The 18,628-nt window shown below is 41.7% G+C and overlaps 1 protein-coding gene across 8 annotated transcripts in view; it reads left to right on the forward strand.

Annotated features, from left to right (window-relative positions):
• DNAAF11 (dynein axonemal assembly factor 11) overlaps positions 1-18,628 on the forward strand; it is a 348,016-nt gene that overhangs the window by 522 nt on the left and 328,866 nt on the right. For 3 of the 8 annotated variants that reach the window (XR_007376059.1, XM_048940329.1, XM_048940323.1), the window contains exons 2-5: positions 352-632; positions 915-965; positions 15,060-15,202; positions 17,090-17,257. Coding sequence is in view for 7 of the 8 variants with exons in the window: in XM_048940329.1 (XP_048796286.1) it covers positions 15,193-15,202; positions 17,090-17,257 (178 nt within the window). In the remaining variant the exon portion in view is untranslated. The other 5 variants (XM_048940324.1, XM_048940325.1, XM_048940327.1 and 2 more) reach the window with 5 other exon arrangements.

Raw genomic sequence — 18,628 nt, forward strand, 5'->3', positions numbered from 1 at the left:
AAACGACGCGCTCCGCTAGCAGGGGGGCGTGGCTGCCAGCAGGGGGCGGGCGCTGTGCCGCGGGGTGGGCCCGGCCATGGAGTGGCCGTCTCCGTCTTCGTACTCTGTGGCAGTGCCTCCCCGAGCTGCCTGTGTCTACACCAGCTGCTGTTGGTAAGGGGAGAGCCGGGAACGGCCCCGAGGACGGGAGGTGGTCGCAGGATGGCGGCGGGCGTAGCACGGTGTGGGCCCTGAGGCAACGCTGGTGTGCGGCGGTGGGGCCGCGTAAGGTGGGGAGCCGCCCCCAGAGGAATTGAGTCTGTTGGGAATGTGGGAAGGAGGAGTAAAAATCCCGCCCTTGGTGTTTTACAGCGAAGAGAACGTGTGGAAGCTCTGCGAGTACATCAGGAGCCAGGATCGCTACCCTCTGGAAGAGTTCTGTGCTGTTTTCATATCCAGCGATAGGAGGATGGTGAGCGGTCGCGGTCTGAATGCGGCCGAGGCCGTGAATCCCCGCCTGGGTGCTCCCCCGCACCCTTACACCGCAGCCTTGAAGCCACTGCCCAGCGCAGTGGAGATGTGACCCCTGGCATTCCAACCCCTGGCTGCCCTGGGGGGACGTGGCCCTACGGCCCTTCAGAATCCAGGATCAGGTGTGTTCAGACCTCCCACTGTGAGATGTGGTTGTCTGATGTGCTTGGGCTAAAGGGGAGAAGCGTGGTGAACCTGTAGGTGGTGGGGAAACCCTGCCTTGGCACCTGGAAGTTGAGAGGAGTGATGAGATAGTATGGTTCAGAATAGTATCCGATGCTCCTAAGAGGTAGGAGCTAGCAAAACTGTTCTGCCTGCAGCAGTGAGAGAAGGCAATGCAGTGGATCGTTGAGATTCATCTGTACGGAGCTGCAGTGTTTCATTTCAAATCACTTAACTTTCAGATTCCACTCTGGAAACAGAAATCAGGGCATGGAGATGAACCTGTTGTCTGGGTAAGGCTTTTTGTTTTCTTTATTTTTTTGGGTATTTGATAGCATGTTTGATAATTGACGTTTGCACAACCATATGTGGGCAGCGTTGTCCACATTTCCTGTAACATCTGTGTATCAGTCAAATACTTTTTCAGTGTGCAGACAGATGACTACTGGCACAGCTTGCCCAGAGGCTGTGGAGTCTCCTCCTTAGAGATCTCCAAAAGTCTCTTGGATGTGGACCTGTGCATCCTGCTCTGGGTGTCCCTGCTGGAGCAGGGGTTGTGCCACATGGACACTGAGGTCCCTGCAGCTTCAGACATTCCATAGTTCTGCATCAGCGTTTATTATTTTTCTGCAGCAGATCCATTAAGAGCCAAAGTCCAGTGTTCCTTTTTATGGCTCGTAGGAAAATAACAGTGAGACACAAATCTTCAAATGACTGACCTTAACTTTGGTAAGAGTGTATAAAAAATCTGTGAAAATTACCATCTGGATTTGTTGGGGCCACCAGCTCTGTAGAATCTATAGTGGAAGTCTGTATTTGTAAGTAAAAGATGGATGTAAATACCTACATAGGGTTGATACAGGATTGAAAAATGTAAGCATTACCTGTCTTCAAGATTCAGCATTTAAACTGCCCTTAAGTGGTGTTTTTGGAGCGTAGTTTGATTGTGAGTGCAGTTTAGCCTCTATGGAATCTCTTTTACCTATCATAGAATAGACCCAGCCAAGAGTGTATCCATCCAAGCCTCTGGCTGCCAGCTTCTGCAGGAGAATGCTGTGGGAGACAGTGTCAAAGGCTTTGCTGAAGTCTAGGTAGACCACATCAACAGCCTTTCCCTCATCCACCAGATGGGTCACTAGATCATAGAAGGAGATCAGGTTGGTCAAGCAGGACCTGCCCTTCACAAACCCATGCTGGCTAGGCCTGATCCCCCGCTCATCCCGCACATGCCGCATGATCTCCCTCAAGACAATCTGCTCCATAACCTTCCCTGGCACTGAGGTCAGGCTGACAGGCCTGTAGTTCCCCGGATCCTCCTTACGACCATTCTTGTAAATGGGAGTCACATTGGCAAGCCTCCAGTCTTCTGGGACCTCACCAGTCAACAAGGAGCGCTGACAGATGATGGAAAGCGGCTCGGCTATCACCTCCGCCAGTTCCCTCAGCACTCTCGGGTGCATCTGGTCCTTCTTCAGTGCAAGCTCTGCATGAGGAAATACCCTTTGTAGAGCTTGTAAGATTCTCAAGAGTGTATTTCCTAGAAGTGGTACCATAATAGGTGACAGTGCTTGGCCCGGTGATGGCACAGCCCTCTGTGATGCTGGAACAGTTTTTTGCAGAGCCATCATAAAATCTTCTGCTTTTATTTTAATAGAATTGACGTCCAGTTGCAATTTCTCCTTACTGGAGTAGATCAGAGGATAGCATCGTCGGAGGGCACAGAGAGCAGCCTCAGCACACAAAGATTTTATATCAGCTCCGCAGTACCCTAAATAAACAAAGAATTAAGTGTTACATCAGTCTCAGGCAAAAACATGAGCCAAAGTCCAGGTTTCCAAGGTGCAACATTTAAAGAATTCGCGTGGGTTAACAGAGAATTTAAGCTATTACTGCACAGTAGGGAAGTTTTGTTCTGTGACTGACTGCCTGGTATCCAAGGCCTATGAAACATTTTCCTAATCCCAACTTTGTTCTCGGGCAAGATGCCTCAAACCCATTCAGTGTTCTGAGACAACAATGACAACAACAACAAAAGGGATGCAGATGAAAGCAGCTAATTTTGACTGCTGCGAAGGCACGCCAGCTGCCTAATGGACTGGTTCTGCAGCACAGCACAGCAGCTTGGGTACCGCTGGGTACAAGATAAGACTCCTTGGAACTCAGTCACAGTCACTAACACGTTTTGTTTTCAGTCTTACCAACACATTCTGTAGCAAGCTCGTCTATAAAGGTGTCCAACAGCTTAGGAGTCCAGTCACGGGTATGGATCTTGAGAATTTCTTTTCTAGCCTGGGAACAAAACATTGTTGCGTTTCATTTTGTCCTATGTTTTTCTAAAAACAGCAACAACAAAAGAAACAACACTCCCTCAAAAGCTTCATAATACTACAAACAGTTTGCTTATCTGCTAAACGTTTGGTGCAGTTGACACGATAGAGGGAAAGGATGCCATCCACAGGGACCTGGACAGGCTTAAAAGGTGGGCCCATGCCAACCTCATGAAGTTCAACAAGGCCAAGCACAGGGCCCTGCACCTGGGTTGGGGCAGTCCCAAGTACAAATACAGGCTGGGTGGAGAATTGCTTGAGAGCACAGAAGGATTTGGGAGTGTTTGTTGATGAACAATGCACACTTGCAGCCCAGAAGGCCATTTGTATACTGGCATGCATTGAAAGAAGTGCAACCAGCAGGTTGAGAGGGGTGACTCTGCCCCTCTGCTCTGCTTTTGTGAGACCCCACCTGGTGTATTGTGTCCAGTTCTGGGGCACCAACACAAGAAGGACACTGAGCTGCTGGAGCAAGTCCAGAGGGCCACAAAGACGATCAGAGGGCTAAAGCATCTCCCTCCTCTATGAGGACAGCCTGGGAGAACTGAGGCTTTTCAGCATAGAGAAGTCTCCAGGGAGATCTTATAGTACCTGAAGAAGGTCTACAGGAAAGCTGGGGAGGGACTTTTTATAGGGAGAAGGAGTGACATGACAAGGGGAAATGGGTTTAATCTGGTCGAGCATAGATTTAGACTAGATAGTAGGAAGAAATTCTTCACTGTGAGGGTGGTGAGACACTGGAACAGGTTGCCCAGTGAGGTTGTGGATGCTCCCTCCCTGGAGATGTTTAATGCCAGGCTGGATGGGGTTTTGAGCAGCCTGGTTTAGAGGGAGGTGTCCCTGCCTATAGAAAGGGGATTGCAAGTAGATGATCTTTAGATCACTCCCAACCCAAACCATTCTATAATTTTATAGCTAATTTAATATGTTCATTTTCAAGCAGGAAATCTAATAATTCTAAGTTCATTTATCTTTTTTTCTGAGAACCGGCAGTTAAAGAAAGGGCAATTCTAGCTTACATAAAAGTTTCCAAAATACGTGACCTAATGATCTTCAGCAAAAAAGCATAGAAAACTATCATGAAAAGCATTTTTTATTTTCCCCCTCCAAGAAATTTCTCTTAAATTTGGAAAATTTCATGGTGACAGTCCCATTAGTTCACTGCACTTGCTTTTCTGTCAGTTCATTCAAGTAAAGTAACTCTAGTACCACTCTTCAAGCTGCTGCAATTTCTATAAAGAAAATAACTATGACTCAAACTAGACACCAGTTTCAACCTTGGTTAATCACTGCCACTGAACTAGAAGCTTCCCAAGCCCTTCCCCTCTGCAGTGCACTTCACATCTTCACCCAAGCCTCTGTCAATATGAAGCAGTAAGAATGTCAGCTATTAAAGGTAACTCCCAATTAGAACAATCTAATGAAGTACGCCTCCATCCACTCATAAGTGAATTACTGAGACCAAGAGCAGAATTTCAAGGTGAAAATGCCCAAGCAGATTAAGTAATTAAGCAAACAAAACAACTTTGGGAAAGCTCTGAATACATTCCATCACCAGTCATGATACAAGTTTTTATGCAAGCAAGAAGTAATTATTGAGGATGTACACCACTGCCTTCACCTTCAAGATGAGAGAACAATAGTTTAATGCCAATTTGCATTTTCATTCCTTCTTAAAACATGCCAGTGACAAGCAACATCCTGTTTTTCTTGACTAGTCACAGTGAAACCAAAAATAATGTAGAGCGAACTACTTGTTGAAGTTGTCATCATATATATTCAGCAGCAGATTTGCTCTGCACAGTATGGAAGTGTCTCCAGATACCAGCCTTTCATCCAATCTGCACAACTTTCTGCTATGAAATCGGACTTTGTCACATTAGCATTAAGGTTGTATTTACTTTCTGACCTCTTTATTTGGGAGGCCAAAGAAGAATTCTCGGTCAAAGCGTCCAGGTCTTCGTAACGCTGGATCGATGGCATCCAGTCGGTTGGTTGCACCAATGACAACCACCTCCCCTCTGCTGTCTAACCCATCCATGAGTGCCAGAAGCGTTGAAACGATGGAGCTGATGGAAAAAATACAATTTTTATTCCCCGGTTCAGTAAGTTTTGATACAATCCACATGACTTAGTGTTGTGTTCAGCTCTGGGCACCTCAATACAGAAAGGACCCTGAGCTTGGTGAAACAGGTCTAAAGAAAGCCAAGTAGGCTTGTGAAGGACTTGGAGAATATGGCCTATGAGAAGCTAGTTAAAGAAACTGGGGGCATTTAGCCTGGGGAAGAGGAGGTTGAGTGGAGACCTTATGGCTCTTCTCAAATTGTGATTCTCAAAAGGTGATTGCAGTGAGTGGGGTTGGTCTCTTCTCACTGGTGGCAGGTGACAGGATGAGGGGAAATGGCCTCGAGTTGCACCAGGGGAGGTTTAAGGTTGGATATCTTTACTGAAAGGGTTGTAAAGCGCTGGAATAGGCTCCCTAGGGAGGAGCTGAGTCTCCATCCCTGAACGTGTTTAAAAACCATTTGAATGTGGTCAAATGTGGTCACCAGTCAACAAGGAGCGCTGATAGATGATGGAAAGCGGCTCGGCTATCACCTCCGCCAGTTCCCTCAGCACTCTCGGGTGGATCTGGTCCTTCTTCAGTGCAAGCCCGCGCCGCCATCTTGCGTCTCACAAACTACTGCACTACTTTTGGGGCGGGGGGGGCGGCGGCCGAGCCGGGAACTCCCAACTCCGCCCGCGCCCTCGCCTCGCCGCCGCCCGCGGCGCGCACTCGCATCCTCCCGGCGCCTCGTTGCCCCGGGGCGGCCGCGCGGGGAGGACGGGCAGCGGCAGCCGTGCCTCTGCCTCCCTCGTCGGCGGCGGCACCCGGCGGAGGCCGGTCCGGGCCCGCGGCGGTGCCCGCTAAGTTAGCGCCCGACTGTCAGCTTCTTCCACCCGCGGCTTTCCGCATGCACGAGTGCTCATCCCTGAACGTGTTTAAAAACCATTTGAATGTGGTGCTCAGGGACTTGATTTTGCTATGGGTTGTTAGTTAGGGTAGTATAATTAGGTTGTGTTGGGACTTTATGATCTCAAAGGTCTTCTCCCACCTGAGCAATTCTTTGATTCTATTACTTTCTCCAGTGAGTCCTCAAAAAAGGACACAATTCTGTTGATGATGCTCATCAGTGACTCATTTTAAGACAGACAAAAATAGGTAAGGTAACACAGACCTTGTGCTAGTATTGAGCAAGTGAATTGTTTTCAGCTGTTGTCTCAAATAATCTCAAGTTTAGGAGCACTGAGCTACAAGTTTTCAGGATAAATTAATGAGGAATACAAAGTGGTCATCATCGCCCCTCCCACTCCCAGCAGATTCTACGTAGACATAGAAAACATAATACCTATGAATCTGGTCTTGCTTACTGGACCGGACAGGAGCAAGACCATCAATCTCATCAAAGAAAATAATCGAAGGCCTCATGCGATATGCCTAGAGTGAAAATCAGTAATACTGTAAGTGTAAAACAGCACTGTTTAAAGAGAAAACACATGAAAGACATTATGGTTGGCATGTCACTGCAACTAGATTTGTTTTAGCGTAACATCAGGGATCTCTACTTGTTGACTTGGAGTATCTGACATAAGTAACAGAAAGCATCAGTCTACATCAACCTACCGTGACCAGGTGACAGGAAACAAATCATTCCAGTAGTTGTTACAGCTATTTGGCAGCCATAAAGAACAAGCAGAACTTAATTCAATTACAGGTTGTGGAAGCAAGCCTCCTCTATGAATTTAAAGAACCCTGCTCTCAGACAGCATCTGTTTCCCTCTGACCTAAAGCCATCATCTCTTGCCTCTTGCAGCCTTCTCTGCGGCTGTTCTGGTGGGAGGAAATTTTTTTGCTTTGAAAGCTTCTCTCATTTTGATCTTTTCCCATTTCAAGTCTCTGATCCAAACTATGGAGGCACTGAAAAAGCAAACGCTGACATTCCTATTTCAGTGGGGAAAAAAGCCACCAACAACCCTAACGAAGTACCCAAAAGAGGATGCTCTTAATAATGTTAATCACAGAAAATCACAGTTTCAACTGGGAATGGAATATACTGCATATTTCAATCTTACCTGATCAAATAATAAACGAAGTTGCCTTTCAGACTCTCCGACCCATTCGCTAAGGCAGTCTGCACCTTTCCTCATGAAAAAAGCCACTCTCCTGTTCCCCTGGCTGCACTCATTCGCAAGGGCTCGTGCAACCAGGGTCTTTCCAGTTCCTGGTGGACCATAGAACAGACATCCTCTGCAATAAAAAACGATTCAGATAGGAAAAAAAAAAAACATTGTGAAGAGAAGCTAATAGTTTCTATCAGTTACCTTGGAGGGTGAATTTTGAATCTCTCAAACACCTCCGGATACAGCAGGGGGAAAAAGATCATTTCCTTTAAAGCTGCAATGTGGTCAGAAAGACCACCCACGGCATCAAATCGCACCTGAAGATCAATTCAACAGAACACACGTTGTTAACAAAGTTAGCAATTTGGATGATGGTGTCACCAGAAGTTATACATCAGCAACAAGGAAATGTTCTGGGCTGTTGCTGAAGTTGCTTGACAGAAAACCATCAAGCATAGCTGCAGATGGCCCATTACTGACAGCCTTCACAAACACTGACGCAGCAAATTAAACCACTCACCGAACTATCGATTTGCACTGGATCAACATCAGCCAGGCTTTTCCCAATTTTCACTCCATCCCTGCGAACTCCCTTCAGCTCATTCTCCTCAAGGTTTACTGGAAGACACCTGATTTCAATTAAGGAAAAAGAAAAAGCTGCCTTATTTCAGACGTAGCTAGAATGTTTGTTTTTATGACAAGTGAACACAGAAGATTTTATTAATTAACATAAACTTCTTAAAGAGCTAATATTCATTTGAGGTCACACACTTGTTAACATCCATGAGTAAAGAACAGAAAATGGTCCCTCCAGACATCATGTAGTGTACAGGGCATTAAAGTGTCACTGCCCCAATCCCAGGTACCTATCCCTGTACATTACAGCAGTCATGGAATCTGGCCCTTCCTGGTGGGGGGGGGGGGGGGCGCTCTCTTGCTGCCTTGCAGTGGGTGCTGGAGGTGCTTTCCTAGCCGTTCCAAGCTTTTCAGGTTTGAAATAATAACAATTTTTTGTGTTTTTCCTTTAAAATACAAACTATTTTAGCTTATTTTTTATTATTTTTTATTATTTTTTATTTTTATTTTATTTTATTCTGTGTGATGTCACATTTCTTGGTGATCATCTGCAATCAGTCATGCAAAACCAGAGACCTCTAGTCTCTTATGTCAACGAGGTACTACATAAAGATGGGGTCCTGTAAGCACTTTGATGGTCGACTGATTGTAAGTGTTTTGCAATCCTCATTAATTTTGCACTTGGTAAGCAGCTGATGTCTTCAAATGCTTCATATATATTAATTTATTGTAATGATATGCTAGTAAACACAGTTGGTTTGGGTAGAGACTTAGTAGTAACATATTTCAGAAGCATTACTGTATCATGTGCACATTTCCTTTTGGCCATCATACCATTATCCTGAGCACCATGAAAAGAGAGAAAAAGAAGAAGGAAACATAAGAAAACATAAACATTAATGGGTGTGAAATTAGTGCCTAATTATTAGAAGTTAAGGACTCTTCAGAAAACTGGCAATCAGAATGTGGAAAAGCAATGATGAAATTCATTAAATATTGAAATTCTACCTGGCTTTAGAAAAAAAAAAAATACAATACCTGCAGCTATTAACTATGCTTTGGAAATGCTGAGCCTGATTTTTCAAGTTGGATCTTTGACACCACAGAGACTAAATCATACATAGATCCTGTGGGCAACCAAAAACCACTATCTTCTGAAGCCAAACATTTGATAATTTGCTTCTTCAAATATCTCCCTTTATGCTAGTTTAGCTAGGATGGCATGGGTTTCATGTTCTTGTACAACAGAACGATGATACGTGAGCATGCTGTTGCCCACCAGATCATTCTATAACTAGCATTGCTTCTCATCTGCTTCTCCTCTGCTGTGCTAAAAGTGACATTAGCATATAGCCCCAGCTGGTACATCAGATGTGAGATAGTGGCTGTGCAAGTAGTATTGCCAGCTGAGTACAATCAGGTTGGCAGCCACAATGACTGCGATTTCAAAACTGTCACAGAAAAGCATACAGTAAGGGTGCTGGTAGAGGAATGAACAAAACTCAAACACCACTGTCTGTCCAACTCTGCCTAAGTCAAGATCAAGCAGACTATAGCTGTATTTCTAGCACCAAAAATCCAAAGTGTGGCAATGAAGAAAAATGTACGTTCAGTAATGTAATACAAACATTTCTCTTTCAAATGGTAAATAACTATATGCTGGTTATATTTTGAAGTGAAGCATAAAGAGCTCAGGCAGGGAAATTTCACCGAAATTAAAATTTTTGGACAGTAATTTACATTTGCTCAGTGCATTACATTGATCTTTTGTGAATGGAGACTGTCTGATATAGCAAGATCCAGTTTTGTAGTTGCAATAAAAGGTGAACATTTTTTTTCTTAAGACTTATGCATTGTGTAGGTAGCTAATACAGTATTAAAATACTTATTCTCTCTGCTATTTATTTGTACTTACTGCACGTAAGTACTTTAGTCCATTTCATTCTGCTTTATTTTCTTTAACTATAGAGACAACTGAGGGTATCATTGCATACTATTTATAAATATTTTTTGTTAGCAATTTTATTTCTGGATATATCAGGTCCTTTACAAAGTACATTTAAAAAGAAAAGATTAAAAGATCTTTTATGTTTAAATAATTTCCTGAAAGAATAAACTGAAAAAATAACATCCTGTACTGGTAAAAAATCTAGGACTGCAACTACCCTTGTAGTTACAGAAGTGATATGCTGAGAAGCAGGAAAGCTTAAGCTCATTGTAAATTAGTGGAGATACAAGAGCAAGTGAAGAAAAAGCCGATGTAGCTTGCCAAAAATTTGGTGTAGCGTGAACTGCTATACTCTGTCTGCGAAAAAAATATAAGCTGTAAACTACAAGTGTTCTGATCAGGAGAGGGGGAAGTTCTGGAACAGTTTTGCAATCAAAGTTCAAGGGCTAAAATAAGATGTGTGGGATCTGCTAAGAGATGCCCTCTGCAATATTCCTCAGAGTTGAATTAACAAAGTTCTGTTCAGTTATGAGACTGCTTATGTTTCGGCTGTTCCTTTATATATTCCAAAGGGCAGAAAAGTAATTGAGGAAAACAGTTTCCTGAAAAGAAGTACAGCGGTATGGTATGTTCAATCCTATCAACAGATAAACTGAATCCAAAATTTATCTGATGAAAAACTGAAGAAAACATTTTCTAGCCTAAATGTTTAAACCCAGGCTGTCAGAGATAATTAGAATTTGCAACTTCTGTTAACTAGAGAATCAAGCCTAGGATAATTGTGAACAGTAATTCTAGTAAAATCAAACCGTTTTTAATTTGTTGATTAACAGATACATCTACAAACAGAGAGGACTACTACAATTTTATTTTTGTCCTTGGCGATTAAATCCTGATTCAGCTTTAGTATAGCACCTTATTTAAATAAAAAAAAAAATCGGAGAAGAAACTCAAGATTGAGATTTATAACCCCTATGCCTTTTATTTCTTGCTGTGTTCAGCTGAATTCCAAGGGCATTCTTGAGTACATATCACATAGTGCTTAATAGTGAGTATGTTTGTGTTGAAGAGAACAGTGGCAAGCAGAATGATAATAGCTTATAATATTGCTAGTGTGTGACCAAGCCTGCTTAGTATTTGTCCTGAAAGTAATGCATACAGAAGTCCAGCCACATGGACTAAGATTAACAACTTGACTTAAGTGGTGTTAAATGATGCAGATAATAGGCATGGTCATTCAGTCCATTTCTGCAGAATATGTTCCTTGATGTATTTTTTTTAATTTTTTTTGATGAATTAGCTGCAGCAGTTTGTAAACACTGTTGTGTATTTTAATATATACGGTGCAAAACTCTTATTTCCTTTTAAATTATTGGTTTTGTACATTTATCATGCTGCCTTTTGCTTGTCCTATCATTTACATACCTGTAAAGTTGTTCTTTTTCACATATTTTTCCTGTATCTGTCATCAGTAATGCAGGTGATTATTGGGGATTGCATATATTTCAATACATTTGTTATTTGTCATTTTCTGACCTGTCCTGTAGGCTGTGTGCTGTTAGGACGGGATTTATTGGTACTCTGGGGTGAAGATAAAAACCTAATTTTGTTAGTTACTATGTAACTGTTAGCAACATAGCATGTAATGATAATTACAGTAATAACAACAACAGAAACCACAATAATTAAATAGGAAAGAAAGAAAAAGACATAGTTCCAGATTCTGAGTAGGTATCAATCAGCTGATTTCCATCTCAGACTCTGATATGCGACATTTTAATAGTTAAGATTTGTTCATGGAAATCAATTTGCTAGGGTTACAGCACTTTACATGAGTATATGCTGCATGTATTCAGGATACATTTGATGCACTGCAGTAATGCTATAAAGCTAATTTTGTTCTGCTGTGGAATGAGTATTTTATATTGCATTGCTTTATGTGTGTAACAAATAAACTTGTAAATGTATTAAAGCAGTAAAGTGAATTTATTCAGGGAATAAACTCCAGATGGGACACTTTTTCTTCTTTCTCAACTCCATTCTCCTGTTTGCAGTGTGGACATTAGCTCTATCATGGACATTGTCTCATGCTGAGAATGAATGTTACTTGAAGTTCTTAGTGCACAACTAGTACAAATAACTGCATGAAAATAGTGAACACAATAATACTCATGTAGGTAAACATAAAGTTTAGACTTGTATTTGAAAATAAATGAATGCAGAAGTCACTTCAGAGTCTACATAGGATTTCACTTCCACATTATATTTTGACCTGGCAGGAAGCACTGCCCAGGTTATGATGTACATTATGGCACATAGCATCTTGGGATTGCACAAGACATTCTGTGCAATTACAGGATAAAAGGAGGATTAACATGATTTGGGAAGGAGCAGGCATAGGAAAACAGGGACTAAGAAGATAAAGGGGCTTGTAAGGGCGGTTGTGGTTTGATACACTTGTCTGCTATACGTATCTTGTGCCTCATCAGAGCAGTCTGTCCTATCTCCTTATTAAACCCCATTTCTAACTCTTTCTAGGTAAAAGCCTCTCTGTTTGGTATGCATGTGTGTGTATGAGGGTCTGAGTGCAGCAACTGGAATGGGACCAGGACAACTGGAGTGAGTGAGGGTGCTTCAGCATCAGCAGGAGTCTCCACAAAGCAAATAGCTCGGGTGGCCCAGGAGCTGGGCACATGTTTTGCTCTGTGCCTGCTGGGAATACATGCTCAGGCTCACTGCTGGCTGGAACTACGGGCATGGAGCTGCAGCATCCCTGCAGTATTGCTCCTGTAAAGCTGACAGACCTGGCAGCTCTCAGTCGAATTTCAACAAGATTACTGCATGAATGAGATAATAAGAGAAAACTAAAATGGAAAACAATGTTGTATAGATAAAGGAGAGTATCTACCATAACTTCCATAAAGTAGCCTTTCTGGACACATATAAACATAGATTACTGGTAATTTATTTACATTATGATATGAAATATCCTCAAGAAATCTGTTTCAGCCCTCCCACAAAGCTTCTGCAAGAACATCTCTTTGCAATCGCCCATTTCCATTTCTTGCTGTGCCATGTTAGTCTTGGCTAGCAGCCAGACTCCCACCCAGCCATCCTTACTCCTCCTCTGCAACAGAACAGGAGAATATAGGATGAGAAAGCACGTGGGTTGAAGGAGGGACAGGGGGATAACTTACCACTTGCTGTCACAGGCAAGAAAGACTGAAAACAAGAAAAATTCCATTACTATAAATTGAAATTTTCAGAGTCCTCAGTCTCTCAGAGAGTGGACCTGTTAAAGCACAGCTGGGGGAGGGTCACAAAAATAATCCAGAGGATAGAGCACCTTTCCTAAAATGACAAGCTGAGAGAGGTTGGGATGTTCAGCCTGGAGAAGACTACAGGGAAACCTGACAGCAGCCTTTCAGTATCTGAAGAGGGGCTGTAAGAAAGAAGGCAACAGGCGCTTTAGCAGGGTTTGTTGTGACAGGACAGGGGGAAATGGTTTCAGACTAAAAGAAAGGAGATTAAATTGGATATAGGGAAAAACTTCTTACAATAATGGTAGTGAGGCACTAAAACAGGATGTCCTGAGAGGAGTCCTGGAGAAAGTCTGGATGTGGCTCTGAGCAGTCTGATCTAGCTGTAGGTGTTCCTGTTCAATGTTGGGAAGTTGGACTAGATGATCTTTAAAGGTCCTTTAAACAATTCTATGATTTCACAAAATTCATTCAGAGAAATGATGAGAAATGAATGAGAAAAAAAAAATGACAAAAAAAAATCTCCTCTGTTTTTCCCAATCTCAGCATCATCCCTTCATACACACAACTGGTCTTTATGGCTTATTGAGAGCATGAGAAAGTAACAGTGTGCAATTCTAGAGCCATGAAAAAAACAAAAAAAAACCAAAAAAAAAAAACCAAAAACAACAGGGTTTTAGAATAACAATTTGTGTATTTCTGTGCAATGCAGTGTAGACACAGCACTTAAAATATTGGATGTAGAAAGAATGAGATTTTTCTTCTTATTATCAATTACCTTGAATGTGAGCTGTAATCTCAAGTCAGAAATTAATAGTTCTAGTAAAAGTCACAGCTGTAAAAGCTATTATTGGAAGGAGCCTGCAGTGTGACATGAAATAAATGAGTAGAAGCAAAAGGCCTTGCCCCCAGCTTTCGTTTCTGTGGCTTTGTAGCCATGAGATGGTGCCGTCCAACCAGCTCTGTCTGAATCTTTGTCCTCAGCGTTAGTGGGCTATGTCCAGTCAGACAGGGACAAATGCCAGGGACTTACAAACCAAAGTGCGTCAACTTCACTTTGCTCCTTTGTGTCTCATTACCTCCACAAAACTCGGTAGCTTTAACTCCACGACACCTTTCTCCTAACACCCCCTAAATAGCAACAGAATTAGAAAGTTACACTGTGATTTGTATTTTTTAATGGATTACATCCCAGCTAAGAGACTTAGTAAATGAAGATTTAAAAACAAGCAAATAAATCCTTTCTTAAACTTTTCTAATGTATGCGATTTTTCTGATAATAGATGAGCTTTAGGCTTGGTTGAACCGTTACGTTGTGGTTAACTAAATGTTTTGTGGTGCGTGCTGACTTTCCTGATGTTTACACCTTGATTTGGTTACAATTGTACCAGTTTATGTTCTGCACCTGAAGTTTTGGAGTCACCAATTGTGGCTTCTATAAGATTGTGACCAAGGAATGATGTGGCAATGAACAGAATACATAAACCTGTAATTAGTTCATTGCTGATTTGTAATGGTTGTCATCATATCAGGATTAGGTGAAGGACTCTGTGATGTTTTGAAGCACGTCATCCCCTCCACTTCCTTCAAGGTTTAGGTTGCTGTAACTTTGCCAGTTGGGAACTTGCTTAATCAAGCACATGAAGCAACATTATATTATGTTCACTGCAAAGTAGGAAATCCCATACATGAGAATTGATGTCACCGAGACCTCCAGCCACAACTCTGACACACCAGGTTGGTTGCAAGGTAGGCATTGAATGTGAAGTTTAAGTATGGTAATGACAAGTGAGAGTCCACAGAACACTGCAGGGGGCTGTGATAACTGTGTACACAGCATGGCACATTTCACACAGCTCTCTGAGCAGATTCATGCCTTAAATAGTGTGGGAAGAGTTTTTTTAGCTGGGACAATCTCAGCTAAAAGGTGAAGGACAGCAGTGCTTGCTGCAAGCACTATGGTGGGCAAATGGGGTGACAAGGAGATCACACAGTGGATAGACAGAAGACAGCCTGAGGAAGCTATTTCATATCTGAATGCCAAAGGAAAGTGTCAGGACTGACAGACTCATAAACATCGTCATTTTGGAGTACAAATGGTGCCGGCGTTTCCAGCTTTTGTAGACACGGGCGGAGCTGAGGCCACGCTGAGGAGAGCGACGCAAGCGGGCGGCCCAGCAGCGCCCTGCACGTTGCCATGGCTGCGCGGGGCGTCCTGTAATGGCGGCGGCGGGAGCTGCGGGCAGCCATGGTGCGGAGTGAGTGTCACACAGCCTTCCGTCTCACCTCCGGCCCCATACCTCCTTTCCCCACTCCCTAGTACCATATTCCCTCTCCCCGCACTTGCTCCTCATTCCTTATACCCTTACCTCAATATTTATTGTTTTCTTCTGCAAGTTTGTTTCCTTTACTCCCCTTAAATATATAGGTAGCATACAGAGTGTTAAATGTTCACTCCGTTCCCACAGAAGAACCCAGAAATAGATTCTGTTGGAGTGGTTGTCTCTGCCTTGCATACCATGTATCGAAAATGAGTGTTTCTGCATACTTCCTGCCACAATCATCAGCAAATGGAAATCTGGCTGTAATAAAACTGTCCAGAATAGTTTGTGTCACTTCTTTTTTTCTATAAAGGTATAGCAAGTGCAGATGTCTCCAATGTGTAAGTGTGCAGATCCTGGGATACTGTTTTCTTGCTCAAAAGCACCTGTTTGCACTGGAAATACTGTCACTGCAAGATCTGACACTAGACACATTGGAAAGAAGGTCATTCTTTTCTGCAATTTCCAGCATGCTTGCAAAGTAAGTTATTAGAATGCTGATATTTTTCGTATTTTCTGTAAATACTATTTAGTCATGATTATTGCCATATTTTCTCTAATAATTTAATCAGCTTTAATCAATTTGCTGTTGAACAGAAGATGGTTTTTCAGATGCAGCAAACCTACCCACAGTGATTCAAGGGGATGGGCTCACCTTTCCCAACATGCTTCCTATGCAGACAGGATCCACTCTTGCATCAATACCAGCATCACTGATAAATAATTCCATATATCTGTAAATGTGACATAAATCTAAATTAGATAAAATTTGTGTGAAAGAAGGGAAACTGAACTCTGCTTATTTGCAGAAAAGAAAATGTAATGTGCAAAACTTATTTTGCCTCTTTCCTAAAGGCTGTGGATAGAGGAGCTGTGCTGACACACACAAGACTGCGCCACACCGGTGCACAGATCACCAGGCTTTTAGCAGCTCTGTTCATGTGAGTGTGTGCAGCTGTTCCAGGACCAATAATAAAGACAGAGCATTTATCAAAACCTCCCTGAGATAAAGAAGCAGTGAAAGAATGTAATAAATGCATGCTAGGACCAATTGGTTTTCATAAATCTCTGTATTTATATATATTTCTTTTTTTATTATTTTTCTTCAGAGTATTTTTGAAAGGCTTGCTAGGCTTCTATAAGTTTTTAAAATATGAGTAAGATTCTATGCTTATTTCCTAAAAGTCATGTTTTTAATCAGTACTTCACTGGAGTTGACTGTTTATCAAGGAGATGAAAATGCAAGTGCCTTTTTTGGTGCAGTGGACTGGAAACAAAGTAATCACATCTAGCTCAAGAGTGAGCACTAGTTCTCACAGAATTTCTTTATCTTCATCATACAGATCCTTTTAACTGACTGAAAGATTGCCTTGCACTAAACATTGCTAAATGAAAATTCTTGAAGCCAGGTTTCTAGCATCTTTCAGCCAATGAAACTCTTCTGCTTGCTGCTAATGAACTGCTGGTGTCTACAAAATACGCAGGATTACATATCATCCCAACACAAACGTTTATAAGCATGAATTAGTTATAGCTTTGCCCCAAGCAAGGTTTGCTCTACACTTTTATGGAAGATTCCACAGTTTTCATATGGATTTTTCTAAATGTTGGAGGTGGCTTAACTGCGTTTTACAAATTATTCTCACTGTAGCAGGATGAGCTGAAGTTGCTTGACACTTGTCTTTTATAGCAGAATTTCTTTTTGTTGATACTTGTCCCAAGTATCTGTTTAGTATGACGGAACAAAAGATTTTAATGATCTAAAAAATTGTTCATAATTCAAATAGTGGAGATATTTTCCAATGACCTCAACTATTTTTTCAGTCACTGAAGATCTTGTTAGAAGACGTGCAGAACATAATAACTGTGAAATTTTTTCACTGGAAGAAATCTCTTTACATCAGCAAGAAATAGAAAAATTAGAATACCTTGACAAATGGTGTCGGGATTTGAAAATTCTCTATCTTCAGAATAACCTAATTCCAAAAATTGGTAAGCATTTTCTGGATATGTTTTTTATTAAATGGAATTGCTTGCATAGTAAGAAATATATGTATATCTTTTGTGTTATTCTTCATAGAATGTGGAGTGTGTAACTACAGAGAAGTTCCTTCTGATTCTGCTCCCACAAGCTTTTATTTCCCTTTCGTGTTAGCAGACTTCTAAGAAGCTTAGAAATTTGCAGGAGTTTAAATGAAAAAGTTAGTACTGAGATACAAGTCACTAGAATGGAAGTGTAGAACACCTTAATTGGTTAAAAACTTGTATGTGAAGGTATAACTCAAAGGTCCTTTTCTTGTAACAGAGACAGTTCAATGCATTCCATGAACTGCAATACTTGAGAACTAGCTGTCCTCATGCTCATTTTTCAATTCAGTTTTTATACACATAGTAGCTTTTGTTCAGATGGAAGTAATCTTCGTTCAGATACAATAATTGCTTTTGTGCATAAAGACTTACAGACAACTTACAGAGAAGTCTGAATGATCTTCCTTTACCACAGATGCAGTTCCTTATCATCTATGTTTTGTGCTCTTATGATGCAGCTTTAAGTTTGCTAGGCACACAGAATGATATGACATGGAGTCTTGGTCTGGAAAAGCATCGATTCTACAGATACTGTATAGATTAACTAGAGTGGTTCAGTTGGAAAGGACCTTGAAAGTACAACTGCCCGACCTTTCTGGAACTAACCAAAAGTTAAAGCATATTGTTAAGGACATTATGAAGAATGGAAAACGAGAAGTGCTCAGGAATGATATTGGCATATTTCTTTGAAGTTCCTTAAGAGGCAGAAAAGACAATCTAGAGTTTTAGGGTGAAATTCTGTGCTTGTGATTTGAAGGCAAAGGCTTTAAATCTCAATTCCAAGCTGCCCTAATGGGTCTTGTCAGGAAATTCCAAAGGAATATTTGCATTGATAACATCTGCATTACTTCGAGTGGAGTAATCTTCTCCCAGAGAGAGAAAGATTTTTTTAAACTGCTTTATGCTGCTCTATCCCATCAGAATTTGAGTAAAAAAAGTTGTTTGTTATTTTGTGCTTAAGGCACAAGACCCTATCTTATTATTTTGTCAGTGCTCATATCTCATAGAAACAGTACTGAATTCAAGAAGTAAACCACTGTGAAGTAGACAGCAATGCATTGATGCAGAACACACACTTCTGTATATCAAAATATCATATCTGTATGTTTTATACTGCCTCTGTCAGGATGTGTCTCTTATTTTAAAGGAAACCCTTAACACCACCCTAAAGATCAGACTAGCCTACTGGTCAATTAGCAAGCTGCAAGGTATCCATATGCATAGAAATAAAACCACCAAGCTGTGTGAAGGATTCATGGCTCTTTTCTTTTCTAT

This window comes from Lagopus muta, chromosome 3 (genome assembly GCF_023343835.1).
Source record: "Lagopus muta isolate bLagMut1 chromosome 3, bLagMut1 primary, whole genome shotgun sequence".
Classification (NCBI taxonomy): domain Eukaryota; kingdom Metazoa; phylum Chordata; class Aves; order Galliformes; family Phasianidae; genus Lagopus; species Lagopus muta.